We start from the raw sequence: 21,263 nt of genomic DNA, 5'->3' as shown, positions 1-21,263 counted from the left end.
TTGCCATGGTCGACAACGCTCGAAATTTTGCCCCTTTTTCTTGGACTGCCACCGCTACTGAGAACCAGAAGCCCAGATCCAGCCGGGCCTCGGGGCCTCTATAGCGCCCCCTAACGTGTTGTGATTTTTGCCTCTCGCTTTAAGGTGCCTGGTTGCCATGTAGTTTGTAGTAGTGGCATGCCCTTTGGTACGCATATGTATCTCACTAAGCCGGACAAAAATGTAATGCCAATGCATTAGCCCCGCCCAACAGGAAGTGAGGTAATTTCACTTTTGTGCAAAATGCATGGCCACGAAGACGGCGCAACTCCTCCTAGACCGTTCATAGGAACATCACCAAAATTGATACACATCATCTACAGACATGGCTGACAAATGATGCTAAATACGTTTCACGTAGGTTAAACCGTTCATAAGTTATACGTCAATCAATTTTCACTTCAAAATTTTACATGCTTAAAAATTCATAACAAATCTTCTGATTGCTCAAAACTGCTCATTCTTCACACGCAAATCACTCATTGGGCTTCTGACATGTTACCCAATTTCTGTGATTTTTCGCCACTGGGGGCGCTATTTCTGGGCAAAAAATCCAATCTTTCCTCAAATTTGGTCAAACTTCGCGGCCACCCTCTTACTGCCTCCCATGTCATGTATACCACATTTTGGGAATTTTCGTCCATGGGGGGCGCTGTTTTTGGCCGACGCAATTGCTCCAAAACGGGTTTTTGGTAAATGATTCCATAATGCTTTTCCTTCACACCACTTCCTTGTGATAGTACGTTGCTGTTGTAGACACTTATTTTTCCAACTCTTAATCGCTCATGTACAGCATTGCGCCACCTACTGACATGGGAAAAACCAAAAAATTTATTCTTCAAAAATCTATATCTCATCTTCTATTTACTCAATTGTCATCAAACTTGATACGCAAACTCTTCATAGCTCACCTGACATATACGCCAAATTTTGTGCACTTTCGCCACTGGGGGCGCTATTTTTGGGCAAAAAATCCAATCTTTCCTCAAATTTGGTCAAACTTCACGGCCACCCTCTCACTTCCTCCCATGTCATGTTTACCACATTTTGGGAATTTTCGTCCATGAGGGGCGCTGTTTTTGGCCGACGCAATTGCTCCAAAACGGGTTTTTGGTAAATTATTCCATAATGCTTTTCCTTCACACCACTACCTTGTGATAGTGCATTGCTGTTGTAGACACTTATTTTTCCAACTCATAATCGCTCATGTACGGCATAGCGCCGCCTTCTGACATGGGAAAACCCTAAAATTTATTCTTCAAAAATCTATATCTCATCTTCTATTTACTCAATTGTCATCAAACTTGATACGCAAACTCTTCATAGCTCACCTGACAAGTACGCCAAATTTTGTGCACTTTCGCCCCTGGGGGTGCTGGTTATGGGAAAAATGATATTGCAGCTTCTGATTTGTCAAACTTGGCAAGCAAACTCTTTACAAGACCCTTATTGGGGCGCTTGCCATGGTCGACAACGCACGAAATTTGGCTCCTTCTTCTTAGACTGCCACCGCTACTGAGAACCAGAAGCCCAGATCCAGGCGGGCCTCAGGGCCTCTATAGCGCCCCCCAAGCACCGTACAGTGCGAGACCCTATTGTTGCCATGTGTCCAATTCTGTGCTTTGTCGCCATTGTGGGAGTAATGTCTCTTGCCGAAGAAGCTGTGGAAGTTATTTCGCGGGGACGCATGCCCCCGCCCCCCTTGGCCGCTGGCGCGAGGGCCCGTCGAGGCCGCTTGCGGCTTTAATTCTTCTTCTTCTGGGTTTACGGTGTTTACAGATCCCAGCGTGCTCGCGGGGCGTGTGTGGGCATGTGAGGACACTCCTCCTCACCAATCAGTGCACAGGGGAGTGTCTCCTCACGCCCCTAGCCCCACTCGGCTCGGTTTGGCTCGCTTCAGCCTCACTGCAAAACCGTGCTAGTTTTGGGTGCTGAGTAGGGCTGAAGCGAGCTGAGTCGTGCTGTTCTGAGGTAGTTGAAACGCGAGCCGTGTTGGGCTGAAGTGAGCTGAAAAAGAGTAGTGAAAAAGGGCCAAAAGTGTTTTTTTTTTTTTTTTTTTTTTTTTTTTTTTTTAATTTCGAATCTAATTTTTCCCCTTGCATATTTGACGAGGTAAAATAACAAATTTAATAATGTTGAATTGTGCCTAATTCAGCCCTAGATGCTACCAGAATGCACCATTTGAAGTCTCTAATTTCAAAATTTTCCAGGGGAGCATGCCCCCAGGCCCACTAGCAGCCTTCAGGGCCCTTATGGGCTGTGCTGTGCATCAGCAGCACCACTCTGATGCATTTTTTTCTGGGGAAAGCCCTGATAGTATTATGAATTTATGAACTGGATGAATTGTCATCAAATGTACACTTTGAAATTCTTCTAAAATTCTTGTTTCTGGTTCATTAGGTGAACCTCGGTAGCCACCAGTACCTTTTCACCGTAGACATAAATCCATCTGAAATGCCGTCTTTCTGTCTGCGGCATGATGTCGATGCCTTGCTGTGGCAGCCGCGTCCTGAGCAGCCCGATGCCTTGTGGGAACACATCGCTACCTTCAACGCACTCGGTGAGTCCCATCATGAACATTCCTTCTTTCTCCTTCTCCATTATCTGCTGCCTGGACTGAATGTCTCAAAGAGTGATTCTATGATCGGGATGCCATTTTGTTTCTCACTGACTACATTTACTAATATGTATCTAAACTAAAGTTAAAAAACATCTTGAATGCAAATAGTGTCTTTTTCACAACAGTCTGTGTATGTTTCAGATAATTAACTTTAAACTTTAATTAAAAAAAAACCATCTACAGCACTTTTGGCATAAAACAGCTCCCCCTCAGTCTCAACTATAACTTGAAATATAATTAAGGTCATATTTTGCATTAATGTGTAAATCCATTCATCATGAAGCATCCTTTTCCATGACTCATCCTTTACAGTGGTGCTTGAAAGTTTGTGAACCCTTTAGAATTTTCTATATTTCTGCATAAATATGACCTAAAATATCAGATTTTCACACAAGTCCTAAAAGTAGAAATTAGACAAAAATATTATACTTGCTCATTTATTTATTGAGGAAAATGATCCAATATTACATATCAGTGAGTGGCAAAAGTATGTGAAATTAATTAAATCCATTATAGCACCATTAAATCCATTATAGCAAAATGGAAAGAATATGGCACCACTACTTTTGGTGGGTAGCCTTCTCTTGTCAAGTTTGTAGATAGATCGATAGATAGATACATACATACATACATACATACTCACTCACTCACTCACTCTGGGATTAATAAAGTATCTATCTATCTACAAACCTGACAAGAGAAGGCCACCCACCAAAACTCTCAAATCAGGCAAGGAGGGCATTAATCAGAGATGCAACAAAGACACCAAAGATAGCACTGAAGGAGCTGCAAAGATCCACAGCGGAGATGGGAGTATCTGTCTATAGGACCACTTTAAGCCATACACTCCACAGAGGGAAAAAAAGCCATTGCTGAAGAAAACACATTTAGAGTTTGTCCAACAGCATGTGGCAGACTCTCCAAACACATGGAAGAAGATTCTCTGGTCAAATGAGACTAAAATTAATCTTTTTAGCCATCATGGGAAATGCCATGTGTGGCGCAAACCCAACACCCTGAGAACACCGTTCCTACAGTGAAGCATGGTGGTGGCAGCATCATGCTGTGGGGATGTTTTTCATCTGCAGGGACAGGAAAGCTGGTCAGGACTGAAGGAAAGATGGGTGGCACTAAATACAGGGCAATTCTAGAGGAAAACCTATTTGAGTCAGCCAGAGGTTTGAGACTGGGATGAAGGTTCACGTTCCAGCAGGGTAATGACCCTAAACATACTGCTAAAGCTACACTGGAGTGGTTTAAAGGGAAACATGTAAATGTCTTAGAATGGCCTAGTCAAAGCCCAGACCTCAATCCAATTGAGAATCTGTGGCATAACTTGAAGATTGCTGTACACCAGTGCAACCCATCTAACTTGAAGGAGTTGGAGCAGTTTTGCCTTGAGGAATGGGCAAAAATCCCAGTGGCTAGATGTGCTAAGCTAATAGAGACATACCCCAATAGACTTGCAGCTGTAATTATAGCAGAAGGTGGCTTTACAAAGTATTGACTTTGAGAGGGGGGTGAATACCTATGCACACTCGAGATTTCTGTTTTTTTTATCTTATTGTTTGTGTCACAATACAAAAACAATGTGCACCTTTAAAGTGGTAGTCATGTTGTGTAAATCAAATGGTGCTAACCCCCAAAAAATCCATTTTAATACCAGCTTGTAATGCAACAAAACAGGACAAACACTAAGGGGGACGAATACTTTTGCAAGGCACTGTATATCCAGTTATCATATGAATCTGCTTTGTAAAAATGTCCATTGTTAAAAGTGCTACATCAATAAAATTGCATTGAATTCAACTGAAAATTTATATTTTTGTTGTGTACCAAACCTTGTTAGCTGAATACTTTCACTCCTCTGAAATTCCTGTGTGGAAAACCCCACAAGGCACATGTTCAACAGGAAGTCTGAAGATCCTGAATTTCCTGAAGATCATGGGAATAATAATTTTAATAATACATTTATATAGCGGGGGCGGAACGGTAGTGTAGTGGTTAGCGCTGTCGCCTCACAGCAAGAAGGTCCGGGTTCGAGCCCCGTGGCCGGCGAGGGCCTTTCTGTGTGGAGTTTGCATGTTCTCCCCGTGTCCGCGTGGGTTTCCTCCGGGTGCTCCGGTTTCCCCCACAGTCCAAAGACATGCAGGTTAGGTTAACTGGTGACTCTAAATTGAGCGTAGGTGTGAATGTGAGTGTGAATGGTTGTCTGTGTCGATGTGTCAGCCCTGTGATGACCTGGCGACTTGTCCAGGGTGTACCCCGCCTTTCGCCCGTAGTCAGCTGGGATAGGCTCCAGCTTGCCTGCGACCCTGTAGAACAGGATAAAGCGGCTACAGATAATGAGATGAGATGAGATTTATATAGCGCTGTGTGTGTATGTGTATATATATATATATATATATATATATAATGTATGTGTGTACACTCTATAGCGCTTTACAATGAAAAAAACGATAGTTATACTTCAAGTCTAAAATCACTACAGAATAAAAATAGATTTAAAAAAACATTCATTTTTAATAAACAAGTCAGAATCTAAGAAGAATAAGCTGATTTTAAATAAGAAGGTTCCCAATTGTTTCTTGAAGTTGTTAATGTTTACACATGACATAAGTTCTCTTGGCAAGGTAACTTGGGACCTGCATAGGCTAGCGTTCTTCTACCAAATGAACTTCACTTGATACACTCTCTCTCTCATTATCTCTAGCCGCTTTATCCTTCTACAGGGTCGCAGGCAAGCTGGAGCCTATCCCAGCTGACTACGGGCGAAAGGCGGGGTACACCCTGGACAAGTCGCCAGGTCATCACAGGGCTGACACATAGACACAGACAACCATTCACACTCCCATTCACACCTACGGTCAATTTAGAGTCACCAATTAACCTAACCTGCATGTCTTTGGACTGTGGGGGAAACCGGAGCACCCGGAGGAAACCCACATGGACACGGGGAGAACATGCAAACTCCACACAGAAAGGCCCTCGCCGGCCCCGGGGCTCGAACCCAGGACCTTCTTGCTGTGAGGCGACAGCGCTAACCATTACACCACCGTGCCACCCCCACTTGATACTAGGAACCACCAAATTATTGTTGTCAACTGTAGTTCTCTTTAGAGGCCTCTTCATTATAAGTTCTTCAAGGTACGGTGGAGAAAGGCCATTCAGAGAATTGAATATCATGATCAGGACTTTGTACTGGATCCGCTGGCATCCAGGCATCCAGTGGAGTTGTTTCATAACGGGCGTTATGTGCTCATATTTGCCACGTCGTAAAATGAAACATGCAGACATCATCTGTACCCTAGTGAGGTGCTTTAATATACACTCTGGTAAGCCATAAAGGATAACGTTGCAGTAATCAGGCTTGGACATTACCATTGTGTGAACCATTGCCTTGGCTGCCGCTTCATCAATACACCAAAGAAGAAAATTATTTTCTGTTTATTTTCAATGCTGTTTGTTTTCATGTTGGCTGACGAGAGCAGTTTAAAAGTGCAAAATCATTGCCCAGTTGTAGATTGAATTAAATTATTGATTTTAAAAAAATGTAAACCATTAGAATTTTCTTAAGGTCCTCATGTCATTACCGTAGCATGGAGTTTAGTTAACCACATTCTGTGTGTTTGCTAATTCTGTGCTTAAAAAAAAAACAACCTCTCAACCATGTTACTTTCAAGCCTGGTAGTCATTTAAGAGAAAAATATAATTGTCAGCAAAGACACTTTTTTAAAAAATAAAATTTTTTCAGAGATGGATTATGTTTTCAAACATAACTGCACGTTTAACCAGTTTTAATTTGTACGAGTTACAAGAGATAAAAGGTACAATGGTATGCAAAAGTTTGGGCACCCCTGGTCAAAATTGCTGTTACTGTGAACAGTGAAGCAAGTTGAAGATGAAATGATCTCCAAAAGGCATAGAGTTAAAGATGACTCATTCTGTTTATATTTTAAGCAAAAACAATTTTTTTTATTTTCATCTTTTACATTTTCAAAATGACAAAAAAGGAAAAGGGCCCGAAGCAAAAGTTTGGGCACCCTGCATGGTTAGTACCTACCGTAGTAACATCCCCTTTGGCAAGTATCACAGCTTGTAAACACTTTTTGTAGCCAGCTAATAATTTTTCAGTTCTTTCCTGGGGGATTTTCACACATTTGTCCTTGCAAAAGGCTTCCAGTTCTACAAGTTTCTTGGGCTGTCTTGCATGCACTGCTCTTTTGAGATCTATCCACAGATTTTCAATGATGTTTAGGTCAGGGGACTGTGAGGGCCAGGGCAAAACCTTCAGCTTGTGCCTCTTGAGGTATTCCATTGTAGATTTTGAGGTGTGTTTTGGATCATCGTAGGGCCCGTCCTCTTTTTAACTTCAACTTTTTTTTTTACAGATGGTGTGATGTTTGCTTCCAGAATTTGTTAGTATTTATTCAAATCCATGCTTCCCTCGACCAATGAAATGTGCCCTGTGCCATTGGCTGCAACACAACCCCAAAGCATGATCGATCCACACCCATGCTTCAGAGTTGGAGAGGTGTTCTTTTCCTGGAATTTGGCACCTTTTTTTCTCCAAACATACCTTTGCACATTGTGGCCAAAAAGTTCTATTTTGATTTCATCAGTCTACAGGACTTGTTTCCAAAATGCATCAGGCTTATTTAGATGTTCATTTGCAAACTTCAGACGCTGAATTTTGTGGCTAGGACACAGGAACGGTTTTCTTCTGATGACTCTTCCATGAAGGTCATATTTGTTCAGGTGTTGCTGCATAGTAGAACAGTGCACCACCACTCCAGGGTCTGCTAAACCTTTCTGAAGGTCTTTTGCAGTCAAACAGGGATTTTTATTTGCCTTTCTAGCAATCCTACGAGCAGTTCTTTCAGAAAGTTTTCTTCATCTTCCAGACCTCACCTTGATCTCCACTTTTTCTCTTAACTGCCATTTCTTAATAACATTACAATCTGAGGAAACGGCTACCTGAAAACACTTTGCTACGTTCTCGTAGCCTTCTCCTGCTTTGTGAGCATCAATTATTTTATTCTTCAGAATGCGAGGGAGTTGCTTAGAGGAGCCCATGGCTGTTGATTTTAGGGACAAGTTTGAGGAGTCGGAGAATTTTATACAGCTTTGAAATCTGCATCATCTGACCTTTCCTAACGAAGAATTTGAACAACCCACAGCTCAATAAGCTAATTAAGGTCTGGAACCTTGGTAAAAGTTACCTGAGAACTCAAATGTATTGGGGTGCCCAAACTTTTGCTTGGTGTTCCTTTTCTTTTTTCACTCTCCAATTGTACAAAACAAAAATAATACACATCCTGCAGAAAACGCTGAAAAGAAATGTGTCGTCTTTACCTTTATGCCTTTTGGTGATCAGTTCATCTTCTGCTCACTTAACTCTTCACAGTAACAGACATTTTAAGTAAGGGTGCCCAGACTTTTGCATGCCACTGTATCCTAATCATGGAATCATCCAAAAGTGTTTCATTTGAAGTTGATATGATGTGTTGACATGAAGAGGACATTAAGTCCTCATTGCAGGAATTGTAGTACTTGTGGGTTGTGCAACAGTGAAAACTGGCACTTTCCTCCGTCCAGCATGGACCCGTCTGTGAGACTTTGCATGCCAATGTGACGCTCACACATTATTAATAGATACTATTTTTATCTCACTTTGAGTATACTACATTTTATAAACGTATTATAGACATCAGCAAATCTGTTCTACTATATGTACAGCCTAAACAACTTGTACATTTATATATATATATATATATATATATATATATATATATATATATATATATATATATATAAAAATTTTTAATTAATTAATTTATTTTTTCGTCTTTGGATTACACAGCAGTAATACAGTGTCACGAAAATGCAAATGAAAAATGCCGTATACTGTATGTCGAGTGTAGACGCTTACACACCCTTAACCAAAGTGAAGAAGACAAAGAAATGTAAGTCGGTATCAGATTCACAGTTTGCATCTGTTTTTCTAATGTTCTTTTATTTATTCTATCCACATTCACTGCATATGAGCAATCGTGCACTCTGATTGGCTACTCTACTACTTGGACATCGGCTCATATCAAGTCAAGTCAACTTTATTGTCAAATATGCTCTACATGCTCGACATACAGCACAGATGAAATATCAGTCCTCTCTGACCCACAGTGCAAACAGGCAATGCAATAAATAAACATAGAATAATTGAAAAAAACAAACAATATAAACAGTATAAACACTCTAGATAGGAACTAGACAGACTAAACACTCAGACAAACAATATAAACAGTATAAATAAACAGTATAAACACTAGATAAAACAAGACATAGACTAAACACTCAAACAGACAATATAAACAGTATAAACACTCTAGATATTAACTAGACTAAACACACACACACACACACACACACACACAAATTGGTACAATAACCAAACAGTCAAGGGCACTTGAGGTATAGCAGGTAAACATGAAATAAGCAGAATAAACAAACTAGCAGCTGTTAAGGTGAGGTAGTGCGGAATAGTGCAAATGGGCGAGGTAAAGTGAGATGTGCGGTCCCTGAGTTCAGTGTGTTAACGAACGATGAGATGTATGTATGTATGTATGTATGTATGTGTGTGTGTGTTGGGGGGGGGATCTGTGAGGATGACATGTCAGATGCTGAAGGGGTGTGTGCGAGCAGAATCTGTGGCAGGGGGGAGGAGGGGCAGAACAGGGAGGGAGTTGAGCCTCCTGACCGCCTGGTGAAAGAAACTGTTCTTGAGCCTGCTGGTTTTGGCCCGGAGACTCCGCAGTCTCCTCCCCGACAGCAGCAGGCTGAAGAGGCTGTGAGATGGGTGGGTGGGTGGGTGAGGTCACCTGCAATCCTGATGGCTTTGCGGGTGAGGCAGGAGTTATAGATATCCATAAGGGAAGGGAGAGAGACACCAATGATCTTCTCAGCTGCTCTCACGATGCGCTGCAGAGTCTTGCAGCAGGACACGGTGCAGGCGCCGTGCCACACGGTGATGCAGCTGGTCAGGATGTTCTCGATGGTGCCTCTGTAGAATGTGTGCATGATGGGGGCCGGGACTCTTGCTCTCCTCAGTTTGCGGAGGAAGTACAGACGCTGTTGGGCTTTTCTGGCCAGTGATGCGGTGTTGTTGCTCCAGGACAGGTCTTTAGAGATGTGCACACCGAGAAACTTGGTGCTGCTCGCCCTCTCCACTGCAGCACCGTCGATAGATAGTGGAGCATGCTGGGTGTGCTCTCTCCTGAAGTCCACAACAATCTCCTTTGTCTTCTCCACGTTCAGACGGAGATTGTTGTCCTTGCACCACATGGCCAAGCGGCTCACCTCACTCCTGTAGATTGTCTCATCGCCGTTGTTGATGAGACCCACCACAGTCGTGTCATCCGCAAACTTAATGAAGATATTTGAGCTGGATGTTGGTGTGCAGTCGTGGGTCAGCAAAGTGAAGAGGAGGGGGCTTAGCACACATCCTTGGGGGGCCCCCCGTGTTTAGTGTGATGGTGCTGGAGGAGTTGCTGCCAACCTGTACAGTCTGTGGTCTCCCCGTCAGGAAGTCCAGCAGCCAGTTGCACAGGGAGGTGTTGAGTCCCAGCTGGTCCAGTTTGTGAATGAGCTGCTGAGGAATGACTGTGTTGAATGCTGAGCTAAAGTCTATGAACAGCATTCTGACATACGAGTCTTTTGTCTCCAGGTGGGTGAGGGCTGAGTGGAGGGCAGTGGAGATGGCGTCATCGGTCAAACGGTTGGATTGATATGCAAACTGGAAAGGATCCAGGGCGGGGAGGAGGCATGGGCACAGATAGAGGGGGGGACGGGGGGGATTCGTCCCACCCAGATTTAAATCCACCTCGTTCGGTCCCCCGCCCCACTTGTAGGGAGGAAAAAACATCTATGCTGTCTTTCTTTGCATAAGGCAAACCTCACGGAAAAATCAAAAGACTAATTACCATTCGGTTTATTGAGGTGCACAGCAGTACATACATAGCTGCAACTGCGCAGACTGCACAGGTTGCGAGCTCGAGCTTGGTTGCTATGGTTACCCACAACAAGTTTGACAGGCATATCGGGGACAGCTCCTCCTAGTTCAGGACCCCAACACGGCATGATGAAGGGTGCCAAAAGGCAGAAAACAATTGCATCGTTTTTTCAAAAAAAAAAAACGACTGTAAGTAAACTGTGCCTTACTTTATCATATCACCTTGCAATTTTTTGATAGTCTGTTCAAAGTAATGTCGTAGTGAAAGTAAAATCATACGGGCTAGAGATGCCTTTCTGGTAGCCTCCTTCTTTCGGTGGTAGCCTGTAGATACAGTGCTCAGAAGGCAGTTTTAATGTTTAATCTGGCGTTCCCTGCCATAATTTCAGCGAGCATATTGTTTCATAAGGAAACTTTGCGAAGAGTTGTTGACTGACTGCCGCTCACGCAACACACAGGCATAGTTAGAAAGTCAGGATGCACTGGTTTACACTTTACACACACACACACACACACACACACACACACACACACACACATAGCCCAGCCTCTCGCTATGTTTAACAGTTGGAATTTAGCGGTTTTAAAACTAGTTTTAGGGGCGGCACGGTGGTGTAGTGGTTAGCGCTGTCGCCTCACAGCAAGAAGGTCCTGGGTTCGAGCCCTGGGGCCGGCGAGGGCCTTTCTGTGTGGAGTTTGCATGTTCTCCCCGTGTCCGCGTGGGTTTCCTCCGGGTGCTCTGGTTTCCCCCACAGTCCAAAGACATGCAGGTTAGGTTAACTGGTGACTCTAAATTGACCGTAGGTGTGAATGTGAGTGTGAATGGTTGTCTGTGTCTGTGTCAGCCCTGTGATGACCTGGCGACTTGTCCAGGGTGTACCCCGCCTTTCGCCCGTAGTCAGCTGGGATAGGCTCCAGCTTGCCTGCGACCCTGTAGAAGGATAAAGCAGCTAGAGATAATGAGATGAGAAAACTAGTTTTACAGTTTTGCAATTTCTGTGCGTGATGATAATGTGTAAACTTTGGATTTCCATAGGCTATGTTAAAATGTTATCATTGTCCTGGCCTGCAGGTAGTTCCTGGTGATGGCAGTGAGGGAGGTGAAATAACATGTATACACACTACCGTTCAAAAGTTTGGGGTCACCCAGACAATTTTGTGTTTTCCATGAAAAGTCACACTTTTATTTCCCACCATAAGTTGTAAAATGAATAGAAAATATAGTCAAGACATTTTTCTGGCCATTTTGAGCATTTAATCGACCCCACAAATGTGATGCTCCAGAAACTCAATCTGCTCAAAGGAAGGTCAGTTTTATAGCTTCTCTAAAGAGCTCAACTGTTTTCAGCTGTGCTAACATGATTGTACAAGGGTTTTCTAATCATCCATTAGCCTTCTGAGGCAATGAGCAAACACATTGTACCATTAGAACACTGGAGTGAGAGTTGCTGGAAATGGGCCTCTATACACCTATGGAGATATTGCACCAAAAACCAGACATTTGCAGCTAGAATAGTCATTTACCACATTAGCAATGTATAGAGTGTATTTCTGATTAGTTTAAAGTGATCTTCATTGAAAAGAACAGTGCTTTTCTTTCAAAAATAAGAACATTTCAAAGTGACCCCAAACTTTTGAATGGTAGTGTATATATACACACATATATACACAAAATGGAATCATTTGCTGACAGCTCAGTCCCCCCCAGTTCAAAAATCCTATCTGCGCCCCTGGGGGGAGGGCAGACTTGATATGCCTCATGACTAGCCGCTCGAAGCACTTCATGAGGATGGGAGTGAGTGCGACAGGGCGGTAGTCATTGAAGCAGGAGGGAGACTGCTTCTTCGGGACCGGGATGATGGTGGTGGCTTTGAGGCACGTGGGGACAACAGCCTGGCTCAACGAGATGTTGAAGATGTCTGTAAAGACATCTGTGAGTTCCTCGGCACAGTCTCTCAGGACACGACCAGGAATGTTATCAGGACCTGGGGCTTTTCGTACATTTGTCGCCCTGAGAGCTCTCCTCACGCTGTCTGGGGACAGCGTCAACACCTGGTCGCCGGGAGGTGGTGGGGTTTTCTTTGCCGTGGTGCTGTTGTCTGCCTCAAAGCGAGCGAAGAAGTCGTTCAACTGATTCAGCAGAGACGTGGAGTTGTCACAGGTCTGTGGCGAGGGCTTGTAGTCTGTGATGGTCTGAATCCCCCGCCACAGGTTCCTGGTGTCTCTGCTGTCGTTGAAATGGTCAGCAATGTGCCTGGAATACTGTCTCTTGGCCACCCTGATGCCTTGTCGATTGGCCCTAGCTGTCCTCAGGCCCACCTCGTCCCCAGCTCTGAAGGCGGCGTTCCGAGCCACAGGAGCCTATAGACTTCCCCTGTCAGCCATGGCTTCTGGTTGGCCCGAATGGAGACGGTTCTGGTGACCGTAACGTCATCCATGCACTTCCACATGTAGGCAGTGACGGTCTCCGTGTATTCCTGGAGATCATATACCGTGAGTAGAGAAAAACAAAATGGCGGAGCGTGTTGCTGAACCAACCGAGGATGAAATAAAAACTGTACTTGAAAACAAAACCCCAAAGAATAAAAAAATAAATAAAAAGCAACAGAATATGGCATAAAAGTATTTGATGTAGCCTATCTGTTTTTTTTAATTTTTCAATAATTGATATTATAGCATTTTTCACAAATTGCCGCTATCATTTCGCCGGTTTGTTTACATTCTAAGCGGAAATTACTCGTCGGCTATCAGCTCATGTACGGCTCGATTTCGTGGAATAACTGTTAAATAAATTGCTTTGATCTGATGGCACAAACGGTAGAATTGCCGCTTCACAGCTCCAGGGTTCTCTCTGGTTGCTGTCTGTGTTCTGGGTTCCAGAAACTTCCAAAAACCTCCCAAGGTGAACTGGATACACTACATTACACCCAGTTGCAAATGCGTGTGTGTGGTGTCCTGTGATGAACTGGCATCTGATCAAATGTGAAATTCCCTTTTGGCACCCAGTGTTGCCGGAATAAGTTTGAACCAGAATAAAGCGGTTACTAAAAATGAATGAATAAATGAGCATGTTTTCACATCCTTTGCTTTTATAACTCAATCCCTCTTACAAGCTTTTTGATTCTCGCCACCAAGTTCATCCTGGTGTTTCTATTCGAACTCCTGTATAAAGATCTGTCTTCAGGTCTGCTCTGGAGACCGATACCGTGTCCGAAATCGCTCACTCGTTCACTACTCCCTATATAGGGAATTACTATACAGTGAGCTCATTGCTAAAATGAAAAAACGCTTTCGGACACTAGTCCGCCGCGCTGGTATTTACGTCATTACTGTCGCACAATTAAAACGTGCCAGATCAGCTGGCTGGTGGGTTTTCAAAATAATAAACACATGCATGTATTTTTGTTATTACTGAGCGCATTTCCTACATTAATCAATACAAAGTACCTGCAGCTTTCAGTTGTTTTTTTTTTAAATCAAGGCTGAATACTTTTCTTCTTTGCCGCTGCCTTTTATTAAATCAAATTTGAGACTTTTAATTTGATTTCTTTCAGCGTGACCGCAATGCATGATGGGATATATTGCTTGGTTAGTGACCATCATTGTATACTACTACTTGTGATGCATTGTGGGATACTTTGAGTGCACTATATAGGGTGTAATAATTCTCACTATCGTTTCGGACAGCACTACAAAATGGCGTCCTCACTATATAGTGCCCTATATATGTGAGTAGGGAGCAATTTCGGACACAGGGTGAGAGTGTCATGGCAGAATTATTTGACAACTGTTTCTGTTCATATTGTCTCATGATTTGGAATGCTGCCCTTTTCTTTTAAGATGAAACTGTACCACTATTTTACAGTTTCTTTATTCCCATTCAAAAACCATAGAGGGGGGAAAATACTTTACACTAAAAGTAAAGTATGTGTATGCAGTGGAATGGCAATATAATAACAAGCTACTGCAAGGAGAAACAACACGTTTTGATGCCTCTTGTCTATCTGTCTGTCAGAAAGAACAGTTCGGAGGATGGGGAAGATAATTCTCTCATTATGTATTATATCTAAGCACCATGCATTTATGTTACTGACAGGAATTATTTTAAACGGGCTGTTCCATAATCAGGATATAGTTTTCAGCTCCTCAATAGTCCAAAAATCAGACATCAGATTTTTTGTTTCCTTGATGCCAAAAATGACCTTTTGTGTTGGAAATGAACTGCGCAGAATTTCAAAGCTACAGGTTATACACTCGACATGTTACTTGTGTTGAAAAGATGGCATATGGCCTGTTCTATAATTGCGGGTACGTTCCAAGTGTTGACTCTGTTGGTCATCGTCAACTCTGTTTTCGTGAAACTGGGCAATCCATCAACAGAATTGAAAACAGTTGACGTTTCCCACCATTTTGTGTCTTAGCTAACATGAGCTACCAGGTGGCATGTCTCATCTCATTATCTCTAGCCGCTTTATCCTGTTCTACAGGGTCGCAGGCAAGCTGGAGCCTATCCCAGCTGACTACGGGCGAAAGGCAGGGTACACCCTGGACAAGTTGCCAGGTTATTGCAGGGCATTTTAATCATATTATTATTATTAGTAGTAGTAGTAGTGTTAGTAGTATTAGTATTATTTCTTCTTTAAAAATGAGTGAGAGATTCACTCCAATATCACAATAACAGATTTGATGAATAATTAATCTACTGTTGGTGTATTCTCAACATTTTTTTTTTTCCAGATTAATGAGGGAAGAAACATAACATACCTACATAACATAACATGAAGTTTCCCGCCAGAGGAAATGACATCTCTCGGTGCAGGTGTCATGCGTATTATTAAGTCTTTGTGGATTTTATGCAGTTTTATAACAGAGTTGACAAGAACATTGGGATGGATAAAAATATATTTTTTTATCACTGAAATTTCACGTAATACAGAAAATAGACTTTCTATGCAGTTGATTTTTATAACCGTTAATAGAATAAGCCCCAAAAAACAGATTGTTCAACTGAATCACTTCATGTTTATTCAAGTTGAATGTATGAATCAGTAGTTGAAGAAGGCCAATAATGTGGGGGGGAGGTGTGGGAGTCATTTAGTTGATGTTTTATAGATAAATTACGTCTAAAATGTACATCAGGCATTGCTATTAGTGAAAGTTTGCCATAATTTGCATTAATGTTCAAAACCGATTCAGTAAAGATTTAATTTGTGGAAAATAACAAAGGGTTTATCTAGGAGATGTGAAATGTACCCTGAATTCTAGAATGACCCACGTTTCTAAAATTGACCACCTTTCTTACGTATAGTCCACGAGTAAGGTATACAAAGTGAAAAACTGTTGAAATGGATGTGACGTATGTTAAGTGCAAATTTTCAAGTCCTCTGCAGTAATGTTTGTACATGGTGCTAATTGTAATAACTACTGAAGAGGTAACAATCCTTGAGGTTTTCTGGAAAGGACACTTTTTGACTGACTCACATTTCAACCACATGTGAAGCTCTGCTGCAAATGTGTCTCACATCTGTTTCAAGTCCTGTTTTTTACTGTGCAACAACAGAGTATTCTGCTTAACAAAGACAAATATTTTCTTAAAAAATCATTTACAACCTCATCATATAGTGAGTGTTTTCCGGGGAGGACCTTTCTGATGGAAAAAAAGGATCCTGTTGGAGGCTCTTAGATTACAAAAATATGTACTTTCCACTTAAATATCTTTCAATTGTGAATGAAAGTACAGTATACGTCCCAAAGTAAAACCTAGTTAGTACTAAAAAAAAAAAGCAATTCTGAATTTAACCAGTAAAATCTAAGTGTAATAAATAAAGTAGAATTAAATGAAATGACCATAAGGTCAAAACTGAGCTGCATTTGACTCTTAAACATATTTATAAGAACTTATAAGAGACACAACTGCTGTAGGTAGGGCTGGTGTGTCCCTGTAAAATAAGGTATAAGAAACTTCAGTGTATATTTAAGTCATTTCACGAAATCGAGTTGTACATGAGGGGCGGCACGGTGGTGTAGTGGTTAGCGCTGTCGCCTCACAGCAAGAAGGTCCTGGGTTCGAACCCCGGGTCCGGCGAGGGCCTTTCTGTGTGGAGTTTGCATGTTCTCCCCGTGTCCGCGTGGGTTTCCTCCGGGTGCTCCGGTTTCCCCCACAGTCCAAAGACATGCAGGTTAGGTTAACTGGTGACTCTAAATTGACCGTAGGTGTGAATGGTTGTCTGTGTGTCAGCCCTGTGATGACCTGGCGACTTGTCCAGGGTGTACCCCGCCTTTCGCCCGTAGTCAGCTGGGATAGGCTCCAGCTTGCCTGCGACCCTGTAGAAGGATAAAGCGGCTAGAGATAATGAGATGAGATGAGATGAGTTGTACATGAGCTGATAGCCGACAAGGTGCATAGCGCCGAGAGAGAGCCATGTACAGCGAGATTGAGTGGAATAACTGTTTTATTCTATCCACATTCACTAGATTTTGAGGAACAGAGCATTTTTATTTTTATTTTTTGCAAATTCAATACATTTAAAAACTTTTTATACAAAACGTCCAACAAAATCATTTCTACTTAGAATGTCAACAAACCGGTGAAATGACAGTAGCAATTTGTGAAAAATGCGATAATAATTCTTGAAAAAAAAAAATATGTTCTTACCATCACATACTTGCATTACATAATTTGTTGCTTTTTTGGAGTCTTGTTTTCGAGTAGTTTTTATTTTGTCCTCCGTTGGTTCAGCAACACGCGCCGCCATTTTGTTTTTCTCTACTCATGGTATATGAGCCGATAGCCGATAAAGTAGTAGAGTAGCCAATCAGAGTGCGCGATTGCTCATATCCAGTGAATGTGGATAAAATAAATGGATGCATACATACTGGACCTAGTTAGTTGGTGTTTATTCAAAAAGATGACCTGTTATGAAACAGCCCACACATCAACTTCAGGCTTATTAAAAATGACAGTGTTTTAAGTTCAGTAAATTTGCTCCAATTGTAAGTATAATTTATTAATATGTATTTCTAGCTACTTTTGTCTCTAACTCTTTGTTCTTCTCTGTCTCAGGTTATGTTCAGGCTTCAAAGAGGGATAAAAAGTTTGCGACATGCGCCCCCAATTTCTCGTATGCGGCTCTGGCAGAGTGTGTGAGGCGAGTTTTCATTTACCGGCAGCCATCAGCTGTGGACACGGTGCTCTTTAATCGCAAACAAGGCCGCCAGATTGGCCAGATTGCAAAGCAACAGGTAGCCAGTCTGGAGTCGAATGACCCTGTGCTGGGCTTCAGGGCTACTAATGAGAGACTGTTTATTTTAACATCCAAAAATATGTTCATCCTTAAGGTCAATAACTAAAGAAATGGATGGAGGAGAATGAATGTTTGAATGAATCAAGTGTACCTGTTTTCCACTTAAGCTCAATAAATAAACAGTGTTCAGATGTTGCTTTTGCACTGGAGCTGCTTGTGAGCTAATGAAATAGACGAACAATAATTAATATCCATGCAAATGTTTAACTATAAATATATTCATTTCTACATGGTTTCATCATTAGTACCTGTGTTTATCCTCACTACATGGGTTTGATGATTGATTTTTGCTATAAAAGAAAATGTCTCATGTTTAAAATGGTTACCTTGTTCAACAATGCGATGTGATTTTATTCATTTGTACATCACACATGCAGAGCAAGGGATTTTAATGGATTGAAAAATACTGTAGAAAGAATGAGAAGTGTCTGGGGAAAAAAATGGCTGTTGCTCAGCAACTTCAGTTTTTTTTTTTTTCTTGACATGAACCATTACAACTTGTTTTGTGGCTTGTTGCAAAAAAAAAATCTGTGCATTTATGCAATTTATTAACCTGAAGGGAAGGCAACATGGTGAGAAATACACGTTTTGGGTTTGGGTTTTTTTTTTCAGGCTCCATAGATTTTTTATTTTTTTTTCCTTTCCATTTCATTACCTTCTCAATGTTTAAAGATGACTGAGAAGTATGTTTTATTCTTTGCTGCATGTCTCATCTGTTCAGAGTCACTATTATCAAAAGTGCTACCATGAAGTGGATTGAGAAATTAAAATGTCACACTTGTTACCATTTGATCGTGATATTTGCTGATCCAGACTTTTGCGAGTAAGGATTTTTACCCTTGATTGACAGGGTTTCAAGAAACTGTGATAATTTTGGCATGTAGATTTCATAATTGTTGGTAATATTTTATATTATTCTATCCACATTCACTGGATATGAGCAATCGTGTGCTCTGATTGGCTACTCTACGACTAGGATATCAGCTCCTATGGAGCACTTGCATGTGACGTCACAGCCGATCCAGATTGTGACAGACGCCATCTTGTCGGTCAAACGCCATATTCCGCCTTCTACTTCTGGTTCTACTTCTGCTTTTACTTCTACCTTTTCTTCTGGAAAACCCTACTATATACAATTCTACTACAACGGCTGCGGCTACAAGCTCTCCCTACCTGTGCACGTTTTTTGTGTGTATTTTTGCGTGTTGTTCGTCTGTACTGGACTTCAATATCCACTACAACCGTATGGACTTACTGGACATTGGTTTCCAGCAGAAAATGACGGTTTATCGCATGCACAACGTTCCGGACGAGAAAAAAAAAAATTCCGGACGAGATAGCAAGACCAGCGGGGTCTCCGTGGATTGTTATCGGAAGCAAAGCGAAGGAGGCGGTGCCGGGAGCGGAAGCAAAAGCGAGGCTACAGAGCCAGCCTGTTGACTAAGCTCAGAAAACAGCTACTCAAATCTCCACTGCCAAGCCTCTACCTCTCCAACGCCAGATCCATGTAAACAAGACGGACGATTTGGAATTACCTTATTCTATTCTATAATCGGCTGGTCAGTGCTATACTCAATACTTAAGTGACTTACCCATCCAATGAGGATTCTTGTTTACAAGATGCCACATCTGAGTCGCTGACAAATCCTGAATTTCTGTAAAGATAACTGTCCAGAGATTTATAGGCACGCAGTGCTTCACCACTGAACAGCGAGGGAAAGTTAATGAGGTAATTATACACGTCCGGGTATTCCGCTGATGGTTCAAAATCCGGTCGTGAAAACTCCGTCCGGTAAGCCATAAGGGTCACAAATCTGTAGATCGTTTATTTTAGACATATATCTAGTTATCTGTTCATTAGAAAAATGAGCCGTGTAGTCCGTCGGTTGAAATTGATCCATTCTGTACACAAGTGCAGCCGTGTTTTTGACCGACAAGTTGGCGGTTGTGTACTTTCCGGTCACGTGACTGCAAGATCTCTATACCGTGAGTAGAGAAAAACAAAATGGCGGACCGTGTTGCTGATCCAACCCAGGATGAAATAAAAACTACTCGAAAACAAAACCCCCAAAAATAAAAAGGCAACAAAATATGTAATAAAAGTATTTGATGGTATGAACTTTTTTTTTCAAGAATTATTATTGCATTTTTCACAAATTGCTACTGTGATTTCACCGGTTTCTTTACATTCTAAGCGGAAATGATTTTGTCGGACGTTTTGTATAAAGTTTTTATTTATTGAATTTGCAAAAAATAACCAAAGAAATGCTCTGTTTCTCAAAATCCAGTGAATGTGGATAGAATAAAACAGTTATTCCACTCGATCTCATCGTACATGGCTTATAGCCAATCGGCTGTCCGCTCATGTACGACTCGATTTCGTGAAATAACTGTTAAATATAATACTTGTTAGTGACATTAGCCTTATAACTCCAGTGCAAAATTTAGGCGCCATATATTATTAGCAGATAATAATTAGCTAAATTGATGTAAGTGGAAAACTTCTCTACCCAAGCCATTCCTTTAAATAGTGTTTCAGTCAATTGTCCTATGACTGTACAACTCATGGGTTGCTAAGTTGAAGAAGAAGAAGAACAACAACTTTATTCATCACATGCTTGTGAAATTCTTCTCTGCATTTAACCCATCTGAAGCAATGAGCGCACACACATACCCAGAGCAGTGGGCAACCATGCTAAGAGCGCCCGGGGAGCAGTTGGGAGTTAGGTGCCTCGCTCAAGGGCACCTCAGCCCAAAGCCGTCCCATATTAACCTAACCGCATGTCTTTGGACTGTGGGGGAAACCGGAGCACCCGGAGGAAACCCATGCAGACACGGGGAGAACATGCAAACTCCACACAGAAAGGCCCCCGCTGGCCACTGGGCTCAAACCCAGAACCTTCTTGCTGTGAGGTGACCGTGCTAACCACTACACCACCGTGCCACCCACATTAAAATTTAAATTATATACGTGTGTGTGGTTTTTTTTGTCATTTTGTAAAAAAAAATTAAATAAATAATCTGCTTCTCCAGCAATAAAATTAAAGACATGAATATCACCTTCTGAAATGTCAAAAGTGCCTTATTTCAAATATCCAAGATTATGCTTTTTTTTTTTTTTTCTTCCTGTGCTTTGTGGTGTCAGTGATTTTCAGTGCAACTGTGCCATTTCTATTAACACTCCAGGCACCAGTAAGAGTTTCTTATATTTGAAGATGGGAACATGTTCCAGGGATTGAATTGCTCATCTGTGTGTGGTGTAATGACCCATCAAACGCCGGCAGTTAAGCTG

The 21,263-nt window shown here is 41.9% G+C and overlaps 1 protein-coding gene across 2 annotated transcripts in view; it reads left to right on the top strand.

Annotated features, from left to right (window-relative positions):
• nudcd1 (NudC domain containing 1) overlaps window positions 1-21,040 on the top strand; it is a 104,419-nt gene extending 83,379 nt beyond the window's left edge. For both annotated transcript variants that reach the window (XM_060942685.1, XM_060942684.1), the window contains exons 9-10: window positions 2,440-2,599; window positions 17,731-21,040. In XM_060942685.1, the coding sequence (XP_060798668.1) occupies window positions 2,440-2,599; window positions 17,731-18,017 (447 nt within the window). In that variant the 3' untranslated portion in view covers window positions 18,018-21,040. The remainder of the gene's footprint in view (window positions 1-2,439; window positions 2,600-17,730) is intronic.
• The last annotated feature ends 223 nt before the right edge of the window (window positions 21,041-21,263 follow it).

The sequence above is a fragment of the Neoarius graeffei genome, chromosome 16 (assembly GCF_027579695.1).
Source record: "Neoarius graeffei isolate fNeoGra1 chromosome 16, fNeoGra1.pri, whole genome shotgun sequence".
Taxonomy (NCBI): domain Eukaryota; kingdom Metazoa; phylum Chordata; class Actinopteri; order Siluriformes; family Ariidae; genus Neoarius; species Neoarius graeffei.
This window is presented reverse-complemented; position numbering and strand designations above follow the sequence as displayed.